At 55.8% G+C, this 19695-nt stretch overlaps 7 protein-coding genes and 1 non-coding gene across 8 annotated transcripts; 3 read left to right on the top strand and 5 right to left on the bottom strand.

The window, feature by feature from the left end:
• Positions 1-223: 223 nt before the first annotated feature.
• mrpl3 (mitochondrial 54S ribosomal protein mL44) lies at positions 224-1492 on the bottom strand (the record flags this gene model as incomplete). The annotated part of the gene is made up of 1 exon (XM_071064538.1): positions 224-1492. The coding sequence occupies one exon, from the start codon at positions 1490-1492 to the stop codon at positions 224-226; it is 1269 nt and encodes a 422-aa protein (XP_070920639.1).
• A 510-nt stretch (positions 1493-2002) lies between these two features.
• On the top strand, positions 2003-2464 carry MFIFM68171_09118 (NADH-ubiquinone oxidoreductase ESSS subunit; the record flags this gene model as incomplete). The annotated part of the gene is made up of 4 exons (XM_071064537.1): positions 2003-2005; positions 2057-2076; positions 2142-2324; positions 2386-2464. The coding sequence occupies 4 exons, from the start codon at positions 2003-2005 to the stop codon at positions 2462-2464; spliced, it is 285 nt and encodes a 94-aa protein (XP_070920638.1).
• A 1159-nt stretch (positions 2465-3623) lies between these two features.
• On the bottom strand, positions 3624-3738 carry MP_IFM68171_r70. The gene has a single exon (XR_011606017.1). It is a non-coding gene; the product is annotated as a 5S ribosomal RNA (ribosomal RNA).
• Positions 3739-4077: 339 nt separating this feature from the next.
• Positions 4078-6951, top strand: MFIFM68171_09117 (NACHT domain-containing protein; the record flags this gene model as incomplete). Its single annotated transcript, XM_071064536.1, has 2 exons — positions 4078-4425; positions 4486-6951. 2 exons carry the CDS (start codon positions 4078-4080, stop codon positions 6949-6951), a joined length of 2814 nt encoding a protein of 937 aa, XP_070920637.1.
• A 1999-nt stretch (positions 6952-8950) lies between these two features.
• MFIFM68171_09116 (uncharacterized protein) lies at positions 8951-9955 on the top strand (the record flags this gene model as incomplete). Its single annotated transcript, XM_071064535.1, has 1 exon — positions 8951-9955. One exon carries the CDS (start codon positions 8951-8953, stop codon positions 9953-9955), a length of 1005 nt encoding a protein of 334 aa, XP_070920636.1.
• A 234-nt stretch (positions 9956-10189) lies between these two features.
• Positions 10190-11722, bottom strand: PPH3 (phosphoprotein phosphatase PP4 catalytic subunit; the record flags this gene model as incomplete). The annotated part of the gene is made up of 4 exons (XM_071064534.1): positions 10190-11286; positions 11363-11453; positions 11513-11636; positions 11706-11722. The coding sequence occupies 4 exons, from the start codon at positions 11720-11722 to the stop codon at positions 10190-10192; spliced, it is 1329 nt and encodes a 442-aa protein (XP_070920635.1).
• Positions 11723-12502: 780 nt separating this feature from the next.
• Positions 12503-13512, bottom strand: MFIFM68171_09114 (Cyclin N-terminal domain-containing protein; the record flags this gene model as incomplete). Its single annotated transcript, XM_071064533.1, has 2 exons — positions 12503-13263; positions 13326-13512. 2 exons carry the CDS (start codon positions 13510-13512, stop codon positions 12503-12505), a joined length of 948 nt encoding a protein of 315 aa, XP_070920634.1.
• A 4183-nt stretch (positions 13513-17695) lies between these two features.
• Positions 17696-18419, bottom strand: MFIFM68171_09113 (FAS1 domain-containing protein; the record flags this gene model as incomplete). The annotated part of the gene is made up of 2 exons (XM_071064532.1): positions 17696-17841; positions 17963-18419. 2 exons carry the CDS (start codon positions 18417-18419, stop codon positions 17696-17698), a joined length of 603 nt encoding a protein of 200 aa, XP_070920633.1.
• Between the last annotated feature and the right edge of the window lie 1276 nt (positions 18420-19695).

Here is a 19695-nt window from a genome sequence, read left to right as displayed (position 1 = left end):
GCCGATGCTGATGGATGTTGCGATGTGCTAAAATGGTACAATACAATGTCCCGCCCTTTCCCGTCGTTGGTAAAACGTGGAAAGCGGAAATTCCATCCCCTCCTCACCTAGTGTCCGAAGACGGCGGCGGTGCTCCTCGGTGCCTTCGCTTCCCACTCCCAAAGCGTCGTTTACTTCCCATCTGAGCAGGCCTATCCTTCCCTACGCAAATCCGGGATCACCCTTACCGCCCGACAATCTCGCCAATGTCGATATACGCCGGCTCCCAGGGCCTGGCGTCCTCGCTCTGCATGTCGCTCGGCACGCGGACGTGCTCGCCGGGGCTGTACAGGTACCAGCTCTTGAGAGCGTTCATGGCCGCCTTGTAGCGGGCCTGCTCGAGCGAGGGCGCGGCGGCCTCGCCGAGCTTGTCGTTGCCCGAGTAGATGCCCACGACGAAGACGGGCGTGCGCGAGAGCCGGCCCGTCTCCGAGAGGAGGCGCGCGACGGGCGGCTCAAAGTCCTCGCGGGCGCAGAGGAGCGAGAGCTCGGTCGTGGGCTTCTTGAAGCTGAAGAGCTTAGAGAGGTCGAGCGTGCGCGAGAGGATGTGAGCCTTGACGAAGGCCTTGACCGTCTCCCGCCCGCTGTGGGCGTACACGGCGCCGACGACGGCGCGCGCGCACGTGGCGAAGGCCTTCTCGGCCAGGGACCGCGTCAGCTGGTTGCCGTACTCGGTGTCGGAGCGGGCGGCGAGGGCTTCGTTGGAGAGCTTGTTGTGGACTGTCTCGCCAAAGTCGTCGTCCAGCACTACACGGCTGCTGATGCCGCGCCGGAACTTGAACTTGTCGAGGTATTCCGCCTCGGCACGTGTGTAGCCGAAGCCGACGATGGTCTCGCCCGCGTCGTGCAGTGAGAACTGCAGCAGGCCCGGGTCGACCTCACCACCTGGCGCGGCCGCGTGCTCGATACCCCACGACCGGGCTACTTGGTGCAGCGCGGCGGGCCCGGCGAAGGCTTTCATGGCGCTATAAAAGATGTCCATGGGGAGACGCGGGTACCGGCACATGAGCCACTCGGCGACATGGTAGTTGATGAGGGTCTGGCCGACAAAGGCGAGGTTCGTGTTGTTGAATAGGGGGTTCTTGTCGGCCGAGGCGTCGACCAGCGTGCGCGCCAGCGTCTGGAGAGGGAGCTTGTGGGAGAGGGATAACCGGGCATGCAGAGCGGCCAGCTTCGGTGACTGGAGCGCCCGCTCCGGGAGTGGGGATGGGAGGCTCGTTGATCGAGGCGGGAGTTTCTCTAAAGGCGGAAAACGCGTGTGGTCTGTCCCGTCGTAGTCGTCCGGGATTGTCTTCTCAGCAGCGGGCGCCGGGGCTGTCGACTGGTGCCGCGCGGCGGCGTATCTAGGAGCGGATGCACATCGGAAAGCGGCCACGGGAGTTGAGGCCGGCGAGGCTCCCGGGCGAGCCACGAGCAATTGGCCCGTCCATCTGTCGAGTCGTAACCTCTTCATGGGCGACACTCTGGGACTCGAGTTGGGTCGATTGCCCGGGGGGAGGTTTCGCGGTGTGCCGGGGTCCGGGTCGTGGAAAAAGACGGGCGCTGCAATGGGTGGTGTCCTGCCGGTCGCGTGCTGGTGCCTTTCCTCCCAAGTCGCCGTCAGACACGGAGAGGAAAAAAAGTTCTCCAATGCGAGAGTGTTCTCGGCCAGTGCCGCTGCAGGGATCACGAAATAATTGGCTGACATAATCCAAGTTGGCGCATTTTTGAATTACTGCGGTCGTTGACCAAGGCCCCACCAGAATGCTGGATTCTGGGCTGCGGCTCTCCAAAAAGCTGCAACGCGGGTTCTCAGGCCCGGGTGGCCTAGCTTACTTCGTAAGGTAGCTTCCATTCTCGACAGCCCGTGCCGAATTAACCATTCGCCATTTTCGCTGCAATTGATTGGCTTCTCCAACGACACTCGAGGTTCGACATCGATACCCAGGCAATCCCGCGCCTTTTCCACGCTATCTAAATCACAATGGTATGTTTCCTTAGTTCAATTGGCTCTGCGGCTTGCTGACTGAAGGCGTAGGGCGGCGGTCCCAAGATCCCGTGAGTCTCGCGCATCGTGATCCGAATGCCCGCAGCCCGACCTCTAACCGACGCCGACTCAACAGCTATCCCAAGCACGTCTGGTCGCCGGCCGGTGGTTGGTATGCGCAGCCGTCCAACTGGAAGGCCAACACGGCTGTCTTCAGTCTCGTCATCTTCGGCCTCACGGCTCTGACGTGGAAGCTGAGCGCCGAGCGTGAGCACAGGCACAAAATGCCCGAGCCCGACCGCTTCTACCCAAGCAGATAGTATGTTGGCGCCGTTGTCCTCTTTTTGCGTGACATAGCTGACTGTAGTTGTCTCGGGCAGCTGGAGCAAGCAGATCATCGAGCACGAACAGAGGCAAAAGGAGAAGGCGGCACAACAGGCGGGCGCAGAGGCGTCATGATACCGCCCTGCTTGGCTCATCGGGGCTTTTGAGTTGTGTTGTACATGAATCCAATGTTTCCGCATAAAATCCGCTGCCCCTCCCCCGTCAACGGCGGAAAATCTCCATTGACTGAACAGCATCAGCCCGTTGTCTCCATGATACCACTTGTTTTGCCTCGTTTCATTGCACCCGGCGAGATAATGGGCCAGCGTTGCCGCAGTTCTGCTACGGCGAACAGATTCCGTCATGGCTGAACACGAACTGGAGCCCTGTGTCGGTCGATCACTGACCAAAACAGGACATATAAGAGGGAACCCTCCGCATCTCTCTCGCAAATGGTCGGCATTCCGAACCAACACCTTTTGAGCTAACGCTACTGCGTCGAAATGCCAAGTAACACAGCCGGGCAGGACGAATGCTTCGTTCCCGACCCAATATATAGCTTCTGTTACGCTTGCCGCGACAACCTCGTGCGTACGATATGCATGCAGTCCAAGCTCTTGCTTCCATCCCAGAATGAAGGCAGCGAAGACACAAACCCTTCCCTGCTCCCTTGCGGGCATGTGTTTGGCAAGTTGTGTCTTCGCAATTGGTTGCTTGCAAACAACCCTTGTCTCATCTGTCGTTTTGAGCTGACCTATGAGCTCTGCAACCACCGCATCGTCCCCGTCAACTAACCAAGGAGAACGTGGTGTTTACCCCCAAAACCATTCCTGATGGCGGGTCAATCTTGGGCCAATGTGCTCGGCGTGTGCACGAGACGCAGAATTTGGCCGTCGAGCAGTCGGTTACCCTGGCCGAGAGGTACTAAGAAGCAAGGCTGAGATATGCACTGACCGGGGACGAACGAGACAAGTATCGTGCAGAGTGGAGGAAGCAGGCGTCAGACCGCATAATAGACAGGACGTCGTCCCCGCAGGATCGTCAATGGTGAGAGTTGAGTTCTAATTATGTCAAGGTTTGATCTACAAGGCCACTAACACAATTATTCCGTAGAATTAAAAGTTCAAGTATCACTATCATTTTTCTGATATCCCGTATAACCCCACTTCTACCGATACATGTCTCGATGGGTAACTGGATATCATGGTCTTAGACTATGATCAAAGAAAAAAAAAGGAGAGAGAGAGAGAGAGAAAGAAAGAAAAAAGGCTATTTAAAAAGAGGGAAAGAAAAACATACAACACCAGGGATTCGCCGGTCGTCACCGACCCAACTACTAGTCTGGCCGTCAGTACCTTGACTAAGGGAGAGCGGACGGGATCCCGTATCTTATACTGCGTATGGTTGTATGTGATTGATTCAGCTGGGAGCAGCACACATGAACGGCACTTGCAAGGGAGGTATTGAGTTTATGTGTATAGCCAATAGGAGCAATTTAGCCGGCTCTTAGTTGCGTATTGTTTTCTCTGTTTCGTCTTTACTAATTTATTTTCAGCTTCATTAATCTATTTGTACTACCCGTCTTCGCAGACCACCCGGTCCTATTTTCATTGAGGTAGGCTGTCTCCCCTGGCACCTAACATGAGCTCCTATGGTGGTTGCTGTGTACGTTGGCGAGGAGCTTGCTGCTGCTTGCCGGACATGCGGAGAGGACGGCCATCACGTTCCAACCTGCCAAACACGACGCCATGTCACTCGCTTTATCCAAGGCGGCAGCTTTGAAGGCAGAGATCCGCCTTGCCGAAGCTGTCTCGCTTTTTGAGGCTGATCTCTCGCCCGAGCAGAAGGCCGCGTTTGCTGCATCCAGATTACGATCTCGCGGCTCGCCTCCAACTATCCACGATGTCATGCGGCTAACGGCCGAGATTGACCGAGTCGCTTCAGTAAAGCTCGGCGGTCGACGCTGTTTTGGACCTCGGTTGACAAGTTTATTGCAAGCAGTCCAGCAGTTTGCGGCGCTTGGCGACATCATACTTGGGAGCTCCCAGAATATAATTGCTTCTAGCGTCTGGGTTCTAGTCCGGATGACTCTGCTTGTTGGTGTCTTTGACTTATGCCTGTGGTTTTATTCGCCATCCAGCTAACTCCACGTACAGTCGCTCGTCAACTTCTCTTCGTGTCTCGAAAAGATGTCGACGCTCTTCATGACCGTCGGCCGCTCAGCTCCGCGATACGAAAAGATGGCACTACTCTATCCCCGATCCGAGGCCCTCCAGTCGCACCTGTCCGAATACTTTATCGTGATCATTCGTCTTTGTCACCGTCTGTTAGGTCTCACAAAGAAGTCGATCTGGGGACAAGTCCTCTCGTTACCAAACGACCCTGATGTCCAGGACTGCGCATCCGAGCTCGAGCGATGGGCTTGTTCGATCAAAGACGAAGTGAATTTGCTGATGTGCCAGAGCATGGAAGAGCAAAATTCCCGTCTCAAATCATTACTGAGACACTCTGAGGCTGAATCCCACCGCCGGAGACTGGAAAGGTATGCTCGGGTGCTTGATTCCTGCTCCCAATACGACCATCAGACAACATGGAAGCAAGTTCGAAAGCTTGGAAGCGCCACTGTGTTCCACCAGGCCACTGAATACCAAAACTGGAAAACTCAATTGGATTCATGTACACTGTTGTACAAAGGCATGTTAGGATCGGGCAAATCGGTCCTGCTAGCTAACATAGTCGATGATCTCAATCTCCATGTTCAAGACTCTGGCGTTCCAGTGGCCTACTTCTTCTGCTGCCACGACATCTCCGAGAGTCTGAAGGCACGCACCGTCATCGGTTCACTGGCACGGCAGCTGCTAAGCCTTTCAAGCTCGAAGCTCACCGGGGTAGGAGACCTCATTGACAAGACCCCATCGGACCTAGATCTCAAAGGCATTATCAGCCTGCTCCGACGCGCCCTTCCGCGTGGATTCAGGGCTTACTGTGTCGTGGACGGACTAGATGAATGCGATGATAGCGAGATGTCGACGTTGATTCATCGACTCAAAAATCTCCAGGATTCATTCCCGCTACTCATCTGCGTTTCGTCTAGAACGGGGCCCGACAATGTCTTGAGATTCAACCCGGAACGGTTTGCCCGGACTTGCTCCATAACAATGCCCGATGACAATCCTGATATTGCGAGCTTTATCACCGCGGAGTTGGAGAGATCCATAGAATCCCGAAGTCTTGTGATAGGGGACCCCCGGTTGATCCTCGAAATACGAGATGTCCTGTTGCAGGGCGCCCAGGGAATGTTCCTCTGGGTGACGCTTCAGATCGGATCCCTCTGTACCGAGAAGACGGACGAAGCCATCCGCAAAGCTCTCGAAGACCTCCCGAAAGATCTTTCAGGCACCTTCTCCCGTATTCTCGGGAGATGTAATGGACTCGGAGGTAAATACCATCAGACGCGGATATTTGAACTCGTCGCCGTCGCCCATCGACCGTTAACGATTGAGGAGCTTCGAGAAGCCTTGAGTGTCGTTCCCGGAGACGTGGTCTGGAACCCGGCGCGCCTTCTCAACGACGCATATTCAGCGCTGGCCTGCTGTGGGAGCCTTCTTACTGTTGACGAAGAAGTGTCAGCTGTCAGACTAGTACACCATAGCGTCATGCAATTCCTCTTGGATGACTGGTCCCTCAAGATAGAGAGGGCGGAAAAGTCGATGGAGGACATCATCGTCACCTACCTCAATTACAACGTTTTTGACACTCAAGTGTCCACCGCTATGGCCCCGCACGTCGCGGCTCAGGATGCGCCATCTAGGATCATCCGCTCGATGGACGCAGGAACTGTCCGGAGCCTCGCGCTGCGACTTCTGAGGTCTCGGAGGTTGCCTGAGTGTGATGTGGGGAAAGTCCTCTGGGAAACCAGAGGGCAGTCCAGACGGCCGCTTTCTCTCCACCAGTTCCAATTCTACTCTTATGCAAATGCGCACTGGCTGCGGCACATGGGACATATCTCACAGACAGACCCGGTGTTGTATCGCCTGCAACTTCAGGTATTCGAGCGGCAACCCATGGATGCGACAAATTACGCCGAATGGAAGAAGTCGCTGTTCCAAGCGGTGGAAATGGGCAGAGAAAACGTCGTCAAACTGATACTCGAGAAGGGTATGGACATTGAGAGTAAGGAACCGACAATGCGAATGACACCGTTGCTGTGGGCCGTGCGGGCGGGACAGGACACTATTGTGAAGCTGTTGCTGGACAAAGGGGCAATTGTGGATGCGACAGACCATGATGGCCGCGTGCCGCTGATTTGGGCCGCAATAGAAGAGCACAGGACCATCGTTAGGCTGCTACTTGACAATGGGGCTAATATAGAGGCGACATCTCATGGTGGCCGTACTCCGTTGATTTGGGCTGCAAAAGAAGGGCATAAGCGTATTGTTGAGCTGCTTCTTGAGATGGGGGCTAATCCAATGACAAGGGATCATATTGGCGTGAGTGCGTCAACGTGGGCTGCAGTAGAAGGGCATAAGAGCATTGCTGATCTGTTGGTTGACAAGTGCAACCAATTCCGACGCAACACATTGGAATTCGCAGACAAATTCTCGGTAGGCCTTACGATTTAAGTGCGACGTACTGTTTATATTGTCAATCTACTTTTCGTTCAACAAGGCAATGAAATTACAAGGTGAAATATCACACCAGTGGTCTGGGATTGTTGCAAACAACATCGGCTATCAAGATAGTAGAATAGAAGATGCTAACTAGGACAGATAATACTAACATTATTAGATAGCCCTGTTTAGAACCTTTCTAGCAATATAGGCCTTGCTCAAGTGTACGTGGTATAAGTAGAGCAGTAGGGCCTTAAGCTCCACATACCCATTAAAACAAACGGGACAACAAAGACAGTCAACGGCTGGACGGACAGAGCCGGGAAACCACAACAGTAAGTTTCAGCGGCCCAGACAGTCAACAATATGTGCAAATAGAGCTCCCGCTGATAGGAGGGAGAGCAACTTGTACGCAAAGGAAAGGTCTCAAATAGAGTGAGTAATTAGTGTGGAGATGGAGCTTCCTGTCTAAGGATCAATGGCCAAGACGACCGGAACTTTAAGGTGTAAAATAAAAATGGGCCCCTTGCAAGATCCAGCCAACAGGGCGTCTTCTTATTAAAGCCCCCTGTGATCAGAGGGCCCAGATGCTCCGGGACAGGACAGTTTTTCCCGACGCAGAGAGAGTGAGCAGAAATGATGGATTAAGGAAAATGGTTCTTTTCCAACGCAATACATTGCGCCGAACACGCCACTATAACGCTATATCGGCAATATAACTGCTACTTCTTTCTGGTTTCTGGAACCCAGGAAACTCGGGAAGGTAGTGTAGATCAGGTTTCTTGTAGCTGTAATTGATTCAAGGCCATGAGAGAACCCCTGTTTGCCCAGCGCTATGGATACTTCCGGGCCCTTGCCGAATTTTAATACACCACTTGCAACTCTGAACACTCTTAGACCTATTGACCGCCATGTTTTCCTCTGCCGGTCCTCCTTACTCCTCTCGCCCCGTTCATCGCCAGCAATCATTGGCTCCCGGCCAAGACATAAAAAGTCGCAACCAGATTCGAGATAACCAGCGACGTTCTCGCGCAAGGAAGAGGGAGTATCTCCAAGAACTTGAGCAACGAATGAGACAGGCCGAGCTGAACGGTGTCCAAGGCTCGGTCGAGATCCAAGTAGCAGCTCGCAAGGTCGCAGAGGAAAACCGGAAACTGCGTGGTCTCCTGGGGCATTATGGAGTCAGTGACAGCAGTATAGAAGCATACTTGGTCTCCGGGGTGGCCACGTCGCCCAGAGACAAGACCGGTAGGTTACATTGTCTGAGCAGCATGTCTGGAAATGCCGTCCAGAGATTAGAGAAACTCCTGGGATCTCGAAAGTCGCCAACAGCTTTCAATGCAGCCACACCGATCCGGCATGATACGGCCGCAATGAATCCAAAATCTTCATCCCCGAGCCAATCATCAGAGAACCGAACACCAGATTCCGGCTGCATTGCTTCTCCTCATGAATCGCCAATGTCCTGTGCTCCGGATGTTGAAGAAAACAACTGCTTCGCGGCAACCGATTTGTAAGTGGTCATTCTGAGCGGGATATAATCATCAATCGAGTGTCTGCTGACTGCCAACTAAGTATATCAATGGTGACTGGCGTTAACCCTCACGAGGTGCGGACCTCTCTGGGATGTGCGCCTGGGACAGATTGCCAGGTCGACGATAAAACCGTCGGCAACGCCATCCAACAGCTCACCGTATCTGGGGCCATGACTTGATAGCTTGGAAATGGGAATGGACGGCTGTCAGTAAAACAATGCTCCCTGAATCCGCCGGATTTGGCGCACTGGCTGTCCGAATTGCAATCTCCGGATCCGTCATGGTTCTTTGAGCGGTTGCCGTCAAACCCTAACGAAATGCCAGACAAAGGAGACTTGCTGGTTTAATCTCGACATTGTGCCGCCATTGCGAGTCATAACCGAACAGTCCAGCACACCTGAACCTGTTAACTGCGTCAAATCCCGGCTCGTCCAGACTCGAAACACCAACACGCCAACCGTCATACAGTAGACATAATGTCCTATTTCTATCGTCCCAACGACTTCTTCCGCCACGGCTCCCGCCACAGCTCTAACGATTTCCTTTCCCGCCACCTCATGAACAATCCATTCCCGCACGATTTCTTCAACAGCCCCTTCCTCCAATCCCACGCCGGCCCCATCCGCCTCCGCCGCGGCGACGTTGTCGACAAGCCCCTCCGCGCCCTTTACACAGCAACCATCGCCGCCAAACACCACGTCCGCGCCCTCCTCAAGACCGCCACCCCCTCCGACCATTCCCGACGTCGCGCCAACCCCCCGGCAGCAGGTCCCTCCCAGACCGCCATCTTCGTCAAAGCCTTCACCCTCCTCCTCCACCTCCGCAACATCGCCATCCGCGCCCACGCCCTTAAACATCACCTCCCCGCCCTCCCCACCTTGTCCCTCCCAGGGGATACCACCACCGCTACCACAGACCCACAACAACAGCAGCAACAGCAACAACTACTACAGATGACGGAGCCCCCAGCCTGGTCCATCCAGCCACCACCCAGCCTCGCCTACCTACAGCAGCAGCGGCGGCGGCGGCGCAGCGGCCACGACCACGACGAGCAGGCGCCGCGCGAGTACAGCTACCGATCGCACGGCGCCATCTCGCCGACGGCGGGGCGGAGCACGTCGACCGTGACTATCAGCGTCGACGGGCGCGTGGTGAGCAGCTACCAGGCCGAGGGGGACGCGTCGACGGTTGCGCCAGTGGCCGGGGCGGTGCTGCGGGGCGGGCAGGCGGGCCGGCTGCTGCGGGCCGTGTACGATCTCGCCTTCCGGGTGGTCCGGTTCCTGGAGGAGCAAGGGTGGGAGCCGGACGAGCTAGAGGCGAAGCTGGAGCCCCTGGGAGATATCGAGCTCGGGAAGGTGAGGCGGGCGGTAGCGCTGATGGAGCGGCATGCTGCGTTTGGGGTGGATAGGGGGTATTGGGGGTTTTGGAGGAGCCGGGTGGAGCAGGAGATGGATACGCGGATGCAGGGTTGGGACAGTTAGGGGAGGATAGGGACAGAGGGGAGGGAATGGCGGTTTGCGGGTTGACCTAGTCATGGTTAAGGTATGGTATGGTACAGTGCATACAAACAATGGTTCCTTCCTCTCAGTCCCTGTCCTGTCCTGTCGCGTCCTGGCGTAGCCGGCCGGGTCTTCACCGTCATCGCTTAAACTAACCAAGCCAAGCGTCGGCTCTTTGTCGTTGCTCGTCGTCGTCATGATGGAGTGTCCCCGACATCACAAAAAGTAGTCAGCCACCGGCTTCTTGGCCGGCATCCCCCTCGAGTCCTGCGGCGCCGCCTGGAAGACGCGGTACCTCCTAGCCGGCCCGCTCCTACCGCCCATCAGATCGTTCTCCATCAGCACGCCGCGCGGCGCGGCCCCTCCGTCGCTCCGGTTCACCTCCCCGTTGCTGCGCGCCAACACGCCCAGCCCCGATTCGTCCTCCGACAGCTCGAGCAGCGCCGCCACGTTGCCGCAGCGGTAACAGTAGTTGGGCGCCGACCACACCGTGACGATGCTGGCATCAAACATCTCCTTGAATCCTTCCATGACGAGCTGGTGCGCGCGCGCGATCAAGCTGAGGTCGTTGCGATGGTTAAACACCTTGACGATGTCGGCGCCAAACAGGAACCCCGCGCCGCGTGGCGACAGACCCCAGCCGTCAATCTCGTCCGGATCCGACCATAGCAGGTCGCACATGGCTCCCTCGTGGGGCACCTCCTGTTTGCGGTCGAGCAGGCGGATCTTATCCACCATGTCGATCAGGGGGCTCAGACCCCCGTGCACGCACAGGACGGCGCCCGCGGGGTTGCCGACCGACCCGCCGCTTGATCCCGACGCTCCTGACCCCGGCGGGCCGGTGTTTGCTGGGGCTGATGCCGGTTCACTACCGCTGCCGCTGCCGCTGCCGGCGCTGTCCCCGGCCACCCCGTTGCTCATTCCCCCGTTAGGATTGGCGCTCTTGGCGGCCTTATTCTCCTTCTGCCTCAGAAACTGTGATATGACCTCCCTATGGGCATTAAGCACCTCAATCTCGACCTCGTCCCCGGAAGGCGATGACATGGGCTGGCCGCTGGTCGCCGGCATCGTGTTGGAGGCGCCGAGGACGATGGCTCCCAACGCGAGGTAGTCAAAAACATCGCAGCAGTAGCGCCACACGTTGGCGCTGCCGTACTTGCGCAGACACTCATCGTAGAAGCCGTAGACGGTGGTGATCTGGCGCGACTCGTGGTTGCCGCGAATGAGCGTCATGCGGTCCGGATACCGCACCTTCAGGCAGAGGAGGAGGAGGAAGGATTCGAGCGAGTAGAAGCCGCGGTCAACGAAGTCGCCTGTGGAGCGGGAACGCCGTGTTAGCCAACGGGCGTCTGGTTCCCGGGAAGGGGAGGTGGACGCTCGCTCACGCACCCATGAAGAGGTAGTTCGTGTCGGGGACGTCGCCGCCGACGCGGAACAGCTCCATCAAGTCATGGAACTGGCCATGGATATCTCCGCATATCTGTGGCGTGCAATCGGATCAGAGAACTACGCTCGGCCGCCCGGAGAGCGAGCACATACCGTTACCGGCGCGTTGACTGTGACGACATTTCCCTCCTCAATGAGCAGCTCCCTCGCTTTGTGGCAGAGTTGGCGGACTTCGGCTTCGGGGATGGGCCGGCATGCTCGTAGTTGGGCGATCGCCCTGGCGCACAGGTGTTAGCATCGGTACCCAATATCTCAAATCTCGGTGCCGATGGCGCGCGAGACTCACCTGTCGAGGTCGCTCATGTTTGGCAAGTGGGGTGGTAAGGGCGGTAGGGACGGCCCAAGTCGGCTGAGGTTGAAAGCCCAATAAGAATAAAGCTGTTGGCCAATCAACTAACTCTCATCGTGTGTATATGGGCAATTCCCAGTTACGCCAACGGGCTGATATTCGCAAAAGAAGAATAAAAGTCAACGAAAAGTGGCCATGGAAAAGGATGTAGCAAGACGATTTTGTTGCATGGCCCCAAGCTCGACACCGCGCCGACCGCGCATCGAGTTCCTTATCAATGCCCTACTAAGGCGTATGGCCCGTGCACGGCTGACCGCTTGCTTGCTCTTGCGCACAAACCACCATTGGGGGCATCACGATGATGTATTCAGGTTTGGCCGTCCATACGTAGTGCTGAGACCTGATAGCCTATCTCTGCAGGGCCTGGCAATCACATAAGAGCGGCTACTTAATTATTTATTGACGACGGAAAAGAATCCGACGTGGCATTATGCATCAATAACTAGGTAGGCAAACTAGTTAGGTTATCAACTGCTATGAGCTCGACAACCCGCTGACCTTCCGTGGTATAATTAATGTGAGAACGCCCAACGCGCCGTAGTAAAGAAATGCATGCCAGGCCCCGTGTCCATATCCGTTCCGCTCCATCGTCCGCGATGCAAATAAATACCTTTGGTGTGATGTATGCAAAAACCAGCAATTAATGACGATGTGTTGGTGATCAATAAAAGCACACGAGCACCAAACGAAGCGATATCATCCGCTCAACACAACCCAGCAACGTGCCAGCTCTCTCAGCCGGCCGCGGGGGACACCTTTCTCTTCGCTCGTGGAGGCAAGTGAAGCACCGAACAAGCAACCGAGGTGGATCCATCACCGCTGAACACTGCTCTGGTGTCTTCCCGTACGGGACAAGCAGCAGGACCACTCTCTAACACTGGCGTTTCCGCCGGCGTCAGCGGGAGGGCTGGACCCGATAAGGCATCGGCCGAGCTCACGGAGCGCTTGTGCGATTCCCCAGTCCTGGGTTGGGGCGGAAGTGCTGCCTGCCTTCCGGCGCGCTGCATATCGCTGAGCGCATCGGCAATGAGCCCAGCATCCCACAGCGGCAGAATCCGGTAGCCCAAGCTCTCCATGATGCACCTTTCCGTGACGTTGATTTGGTCGCACGTCCACATGTTCTTCCCCCATGCCGAGCGGTAGTACTGCGTGGGTTCTTGGCAATCCTCCAGGAACTTGGCCGAAATCATGAGTGCTGCGAGCACGATAATCTCGGGGTTGACCGCGTCGATATTGAGCTGGGCAGCGGCCACCGGGCTGGCCGGGAGCGTGTGACGCTTCGTGAGCTCACTGGGGGCCTCGCGCTGCGCCAACGGACAGAGCAGCCGCCAGTTCAATGAGAACTTGGAATTGAGCGAGTCCAGAATGCACACGGCAAGGGCAATGGCATCCAGCGGCAGATCGGAGCGGACGAGCATCTCGTGGACGAGTGGAACCGATGGTACGGCTAGCGACGCCGCCGGAGGGACGAGATTGACCAAATGGACTGCCGGGCCTATCACGGGAGTGCTTGTTAGAGAAACTGATAGACTCCAAAGCAGGCAGCTTCCGACGAACCTAGCAGGACCGAGTCAAGGAGCCCTCCGTCTTCCAGGAGGGATCTGGGGCTCTGAGTGGCCAACGAGTCGCGTGATGAGGGTGGAGGGGTGGGGAGGTTTGAGAGCGGTTGGTAAGTGCGAGAAAAGTATTCCTCGTCGTAGTCAAACTCGTCGTCCGAGTACTCTGGAGAGTGTGTTGCTGCCATTGTTGCGGATTTGGTCGTCGTCGTCGTGTTCGCTTCGGTCGTCGCCGTTGTGGGTTCGCTCAGGGGGTGGGGATCCAGGGCCGTCGGTTGCCAGTGCGTCCAACAAGCAACAATTCAGAGGAGTAGGTTGGCAAGCTGCTCATATCGGCAGAACAGAGGTCGGGGGCTCTCCCTGAGAAGGATCGGTTGACCAGATAAATTCCAACCAAGTCCGCAGTCCCCCCGCGAACAGTTCGGTGTGATTCCGGGGTGAGATAAAACGGGTCCGGACCAGGGGACGGCCGAACACGAGGTCTCGAGTAGCACGCAGACCCGGGCTGAAGCAGACAAGGCTCCTGAGGAGACGGTCGCGGGAAGGCGGCGAACGCTTTTTGCTTCTAATGAGCGAGGAAGGAAAACAAAAAAGCAATAGTTCACTCAAAGGTTATGCTCCTTCATAATAAGTGCGAGGACAAAGGGTGGGGGTCTCTGAGAGGCTCGGCGGTGGCTCGGCAGAGGCTCGAATTCTGTGGACCAGAGGACGCCAAGCGGCTCACGATCAGATGGATTTGCGGTGTCGATAGTTCTGCTTTTCGGATTGACTTGGCCGATGCTAGCACCAATGGCTCCGTTCTGGTATGCGGAACCGGACAGCAAGGTGGAATGAGGATGTCCACGTTGAAGGAAAACGAGACGGAGACGGCACGAGTGAGTCGTGCCATTATATAACAATATGGCAGGCACGCGATCATCGTGGCCGGAACCAGCTCGCAATGCAGCCCCCCAAACGACAAAACGACAGCACGAACGCGGCTGCGGGGATTCCCTGCCAGCTCGGTGGTCCGGGGCGTTGGCGCAGCCACAGCAGCCTCTCTGGGCCTCCAGCAGGTGAGGTGGGAACCTCATCGTTGGCCGGCGACCGGCCTTGTCTGGCCTTGGACAGGGAAATCCTGCGCGTCCGGCGGGGACCGCACAGGCCGCACCGAGACAGGCCAGTTTGAATTGCGCAGAGATCAGCTCTCACGAATTAGATGCAGAGGCGACATTACCGACTGCGGCAGCGGCATGCGAGCGTTGGCTAAAGTTCAGTGCTGACGACTGCGCAATCTGGATGAAAAGCACGACCTACATAGTGTTTCCGTCACTCTGCTGCGCCGAACATGTAGCGGATCTGCACAGTACGGAGTGCGAAACGGATGGAATCCAGGTACTTGGTTTACATGGAAGCTGAGTCTGGAAACGGCAAAGGTGGGGGGATTTTCCCTCAAAGACAACACAATCTTTGGTATAGTTTGTCTGCCGGTCGGCTGCAGACAGCTTTCAATCAAATCCATCCACTCTTCGGCGCTTCGGAGGCACCAGCGAGCGAGCAGAACAGCGGTCTGTCTTTAGGGGGAAGTCATTGCGGAGTCTGGGTGGGCAGTGAAAGTGGCTCGCGCCACATGTCAGCTAGGGCAAGGTTAGCTGCGAGTCCCTTTGCCGATTGCAGCTCACGCTAACTAATGTTAGCGCCCCTGACCGCGTTTTTCTCAGACCTGGCTAGGGCATCTATCCCCGCTTGGTCTGAAGCGCTGTCAATATGTACAAGATCCGTCGATGACAAGATGATGCCACTTTTTTTGCTGCTGGCCAGCTTAGGTAGCTTTTGTTCGTATTTTCTCCGTCCTGGCCGCTAGGTCCGGCCCCGCCAAGACGCAAATGAACATGCATGCGTCACTTGGGCCCGCTGAAGCTTGATCTGCAACTCGCAGATCCGATTGACCACAGTCCGCAGCTGACAGCTCACGATGATAACTTTCCCGCATTCCGCCTCGACGGTGCTCCGTAAACTATCGGGCCGAACCGATTCACTACGAGGGTGGCGTCTCAGTTCCCCATGGCTACACTATGTGTACGTACGGAGCAGTACGGCAGATGCTTAGGTCGAACACAGAGATGGCCAAACCCGGGATGTGATTGTGGTTAGCCGGCAGACACGCTTGGGTCGGAGCCGAAGGTCTTTCACCGCGGCTCGTAATTGCTTGCAGCTTTGTTGGGTGGTTCATCAACGTTTCTCGTGGGGTGCATGCTTCCAACTCCCGGCTCTTTCTTGGAACGCGGTCCTCCACCTTGCGGCCGCATAGCCATAGCGTAATTGGTGGGTGCCGACCCGGCGGGGCTGGAAGACCCGGGACCGTCAACTTGTGCCGTTACTTTGTTCCGCTGCGGCCCCGAAGCGCCACTCGAGAGCGAGCGCCAATCCCGTGGGAGTGGGCTGGGCAACTCGTGCTGTTGTCCCATTGAGGCTCATAGCTAAAGCTTGGTATGCAGCCCGGGGCCGATTGAGGTTTGTTTGGCGACCGCGACCTGACGGTCCCCACAAGAGGGATCCACAAAAGTCGGTGGCAGGCTTTCCTTTGAGTCGGAGAAAAGCATCTTGAGGGCACCCGGCGGAAAGAACAAATACAGGCTGGCGGCCGAATGTCTTTCGTCGGAATTAATTACTTTCCCCTGTCAAAATCGAAGTATCGCCGTACAGCGGCATAAAATGATTCTGTGCCTAGACTCCCATGTCCCTGACGGCAACAGCTTTATATAACCCTAACCCTTATCCGCTTCCCTGGCGCTAATTGTGTCTCACCCATCTCCTATCTACTGTATACACAAGTGCCGTATCCCATGTAAAGCATCTCAGCGAAACACTCGCACAGAGCCAAGTCCCACAATCGTAGTTAAAACAACCCCCCAGCATCACGCTATGGAAACATGGCGTGACTTGCCCCAACTTTCCGAACAGCGAACTCGACGCGGTCGACTCAGACAATGCCATGCCAACAGCCACTCCAGGTGATTTGCGTTTCGCAATCCAGTGGCTCACGCCTATGTTCTTGTATTTTTATTCTTCTATGCCACGATACTACCAAGTAGATACGTACCTCTCCGTACCTTAATTTGGTCTACATTACCCGTCAAGTACCGAGCCAGCGCTACCCCACGCCGCGCCGATCCGACACCCAACGTCTGCGGGAACATCTCGGCATCCGGCAAGCTATCAAGCCGGCAGTGCGCTCCTCCTGACACAATCCCACCTCCTGCGTTCATGCCAGGCCTATCATGCCGCGCTATGTCACACACCTTCACTCACTCATTCGCACGCTCTCCAGCAATCATACCTCCCCCTTACTCAGTAAATTGGAGCGGGAGCGGGAGCGGGAGCGGCAGCGGGAACACAGGCGTACTTCTCACTTCCCAACCGCTCGCCAATTCTGGTTTTAGTGAAAGGTCGTCATCCACAATAGCTCAGACACTCGGAAGTGATAAGGCTCGGAATTACTACAAGGAAAAAAAGAGACCAAACACTCATCAAATTCATCGTGTCAATCAATAGCAGGTATATCCTAGGAAAACCAATCCGGTTGATTGTCCAACATCTCTCTCATCCCGGTCCTGCCCACTCCCTCCTTCAGTTCAGCGCATTCTACCCTACTCTTCCATCCAAGCAAAATAGAGCAAGATATCAAAGAAATAAATCTCGTCTACACTACCCGCCAACACCCGCTGCTGCAAAGACAAAAACAGACATACTAGAACTAACTAAGAGAAACAAACCAAAGGAACCACCGAGTAGGAAAATAAGAGAAGAAGAACCAGACAAGAGCCAGTGGGTACGGCAGGTGGGAAAACAGAGATAAGATGGTTAAAGCGTAAACATATCTCTAGCTTTCCCGCCAACTCGCTTCCCTTCCACCCTTTGCCAGGTGCTTTAGCACAAGATGCCGCGCGAAATTTTTCTCAGGACCCGGCAGACAATGTGTAGATTAGGCTTTGATGCCCCCGCAAACGAGAGAAGGAAAAAGAAAAAGAGAACAGCCCTTATTAGCTCTTGTCCCCCGCCCCATCGTCCAATTCCCACAGATTATCTTGCCTCATGTCATGTCGACGCTATCGCTGTCCGCTCTTTCATCGAGGAAAAGAAAGGAGTAGCGGCGAAAGTGCCGTGGTTGGTTGTGGTTGGTGGTTGGTGAAGTGACGGGTTGGGTGTGCCATCTTCTTTTTTTCAACTACTCCTTGAAGGTGACTTGAACAAGAGAAAGAAACCAGTATTAGCCATCCGATCAGTTTCGAAGTGGATTTTCTTTTTGTTTTCCGGTCTTGGACGAAGCGAAGCAGCAGGCGAATGTGTTTTGTTTTTCTTTTGGCGAGCATCGTTTTGAAGGAGGGCGCCCTAGTTGAGAGAGCTACGCCCCTCCTGAGCCTCCTGCTCGGCCGCGGTGACAACGTTCGAAGTATCGCCGCCAGAGCTAGCGACGTTGTTCGACGTGTCGACACCGGGGTCCGAGGCAACGAGGTTGGGATCAAAGGAGAGCGAGGCTGGGGTCTCGTGTGAATACACACGTTTTTTGCCGAGAGAAAAGCGGATATAGAGGTGTCTGGGCCTAAAGAGGGGAGGAAACAAGAAAAGAAAAAAAAAAGAACCAAGAAATTCACTCACGTTGGGATGCTACCGTCTGGACCTGGCCCACTACATTGGGGGAGATGAACTGCTGGAGGTCGAGCAGACCAACGTTGTTGATGAGGCCGAGGTTGAGGTGCTGCAGCTGGAGGCCGGCGAGGTCGAAGCCGCTGAGGACACCGAGCTGGTGGAATTGGAGGAGGGTGTGCAGCGACTGCAGCTGGAGCAGAGCCTGAACGTCAAAAGCCTGGGCCTGGAAGAGGTTCTGGAACTGCAGGACATTGAAGTTGTTGACGTCGGCCAGGTTGCCCAGGAGCCCGAGTTGCAACGAGTTGATGTTGAGCAGGTAGTTCAGGTTGACCTGGTTGAAGCTCTTGAGGCCGTTCAAAGCGTTGATGTCAAAGGCAAAGGAACGCTTGTCGACGTCGGTGGTGGCAGTCGGGGCAGCGGCAGCCAGGGTGGCCAGGGCAGAGACGAGAAGAGTAACAGGCTTCATTTTGCTGGTTGGTTGTGGAGAGAGAGGGAAAACGGCTTTGCGTAAACAGAGATTAAAGGATTAGGGTTAAGAGCACAGCTGCTGCCCTGTTAGCCATGCGTCTTGGGCCGATCGGCTCACTTCTCGCTTACCTCAAAGATGTTCAGTAAACTGAAGGAGCGGAAGCGAACAGCGAGCACAGCTGTGAGATGTCATGTCAGCCTTGGGGATCCTGTCTATTTGTTTGTTTCCCTCTCGACCAGAGCGGCGGGACTGACCTCTGAAGAATGAATGACTGAAGAAGATGGTGGACCGGGCCTTGGAAAGCTTGAGATGTGGAATGAGGAAACAAAGGGCGAGAACAACAGGAGGGCGAGTCACCTTATATCTAAGCAGCAACGGTCAAGCACCGCAGACGATCCATGGCATGACACGAGCCGGAGCCGCGCGCCAAGGATTTCAAGGAGACGCCGTATATTCGGAAGGGAGGCGAACAGTCATCCGGTGCGTGTCAGGTGTCAAGCGTCAGGCATCACTGGACGGAGGCAAGACGGGTAAAACGCCAAGGGCAGGGAGGCCAGGATCTGCCGGCATGGGCCAACAGTTGCAGGTGGCGGGACGAGAGCGCCGAGTGCCTAGACCATCGAGGCGACCAGGATGGCGCCAAGAGGGCAGAGAAAATCGCCGAGGGGGGGATGTGCCCTGCAGAGAAGGGAGGGTGGTCGAGAAGCACTCGAGACCTGCTGCGACGTCATGCACGGAAGGCTCAACGGCCGAACCCATTTCTGAGGGCTGGTGCCAAGAGAAACATGATGGTCAGGAATTAGGGATGATCCAAGCTTAGCACATGCAGGCGGGCATGCCGACTCTTGCAACGCTGGCTGGTTGATCAGTGGCGAGAAGAAGGGGTGGGAATTGTCCAGGGAGACAGGATACCGCTGTCCGAGCCGTTTCTGCAGAGAATTCAAAGTACCGTCTGATGTCCAAGTGGCCACAGGCGGACCAGCCTACAATGTCGGCTGAGCCAGAACTCGAATGCTGTCTCCCTGATCGACGCCGAGGATGAACAACCCGTTTCGAGTGTTTCGAGAGAGCAAAGCGTCCGGAGGAAATTGGGCGCCAAACTCGCGAAGCCTGTGGTGACGACGCCCTGCAGTTCATCACGGACAGGCAGGAACAGGGAAACGGAAACAAAGACCACGCAGGAGCTCGGATAAGCGGTAGAGTACTTCCCACCACAACGATGTTCCACAGTGTTCGAAAGCGCCACCGGAGCATTATAGAAGGAGCGTGAGCG

The sequence above is a fragment of the Madurella fahalii genome, assembly GCF_045866475.1.
Source record: "Madurella fahalii IFM 68171 DNA, scaffold_5, whole genome shotgun sequence".
In the NCBI taxonomy this organism is placed as follows: domain Eukaryota; kingdom Fungi; phylum Ascomycota; class Sordariomycetes; order Sordariales; genus Madurella; species Madurella fahalii.
Note: the sequence above shows the minus strand (reverse complement) of the source record. Positions and strands in the feature narration are given on the sequence as shown.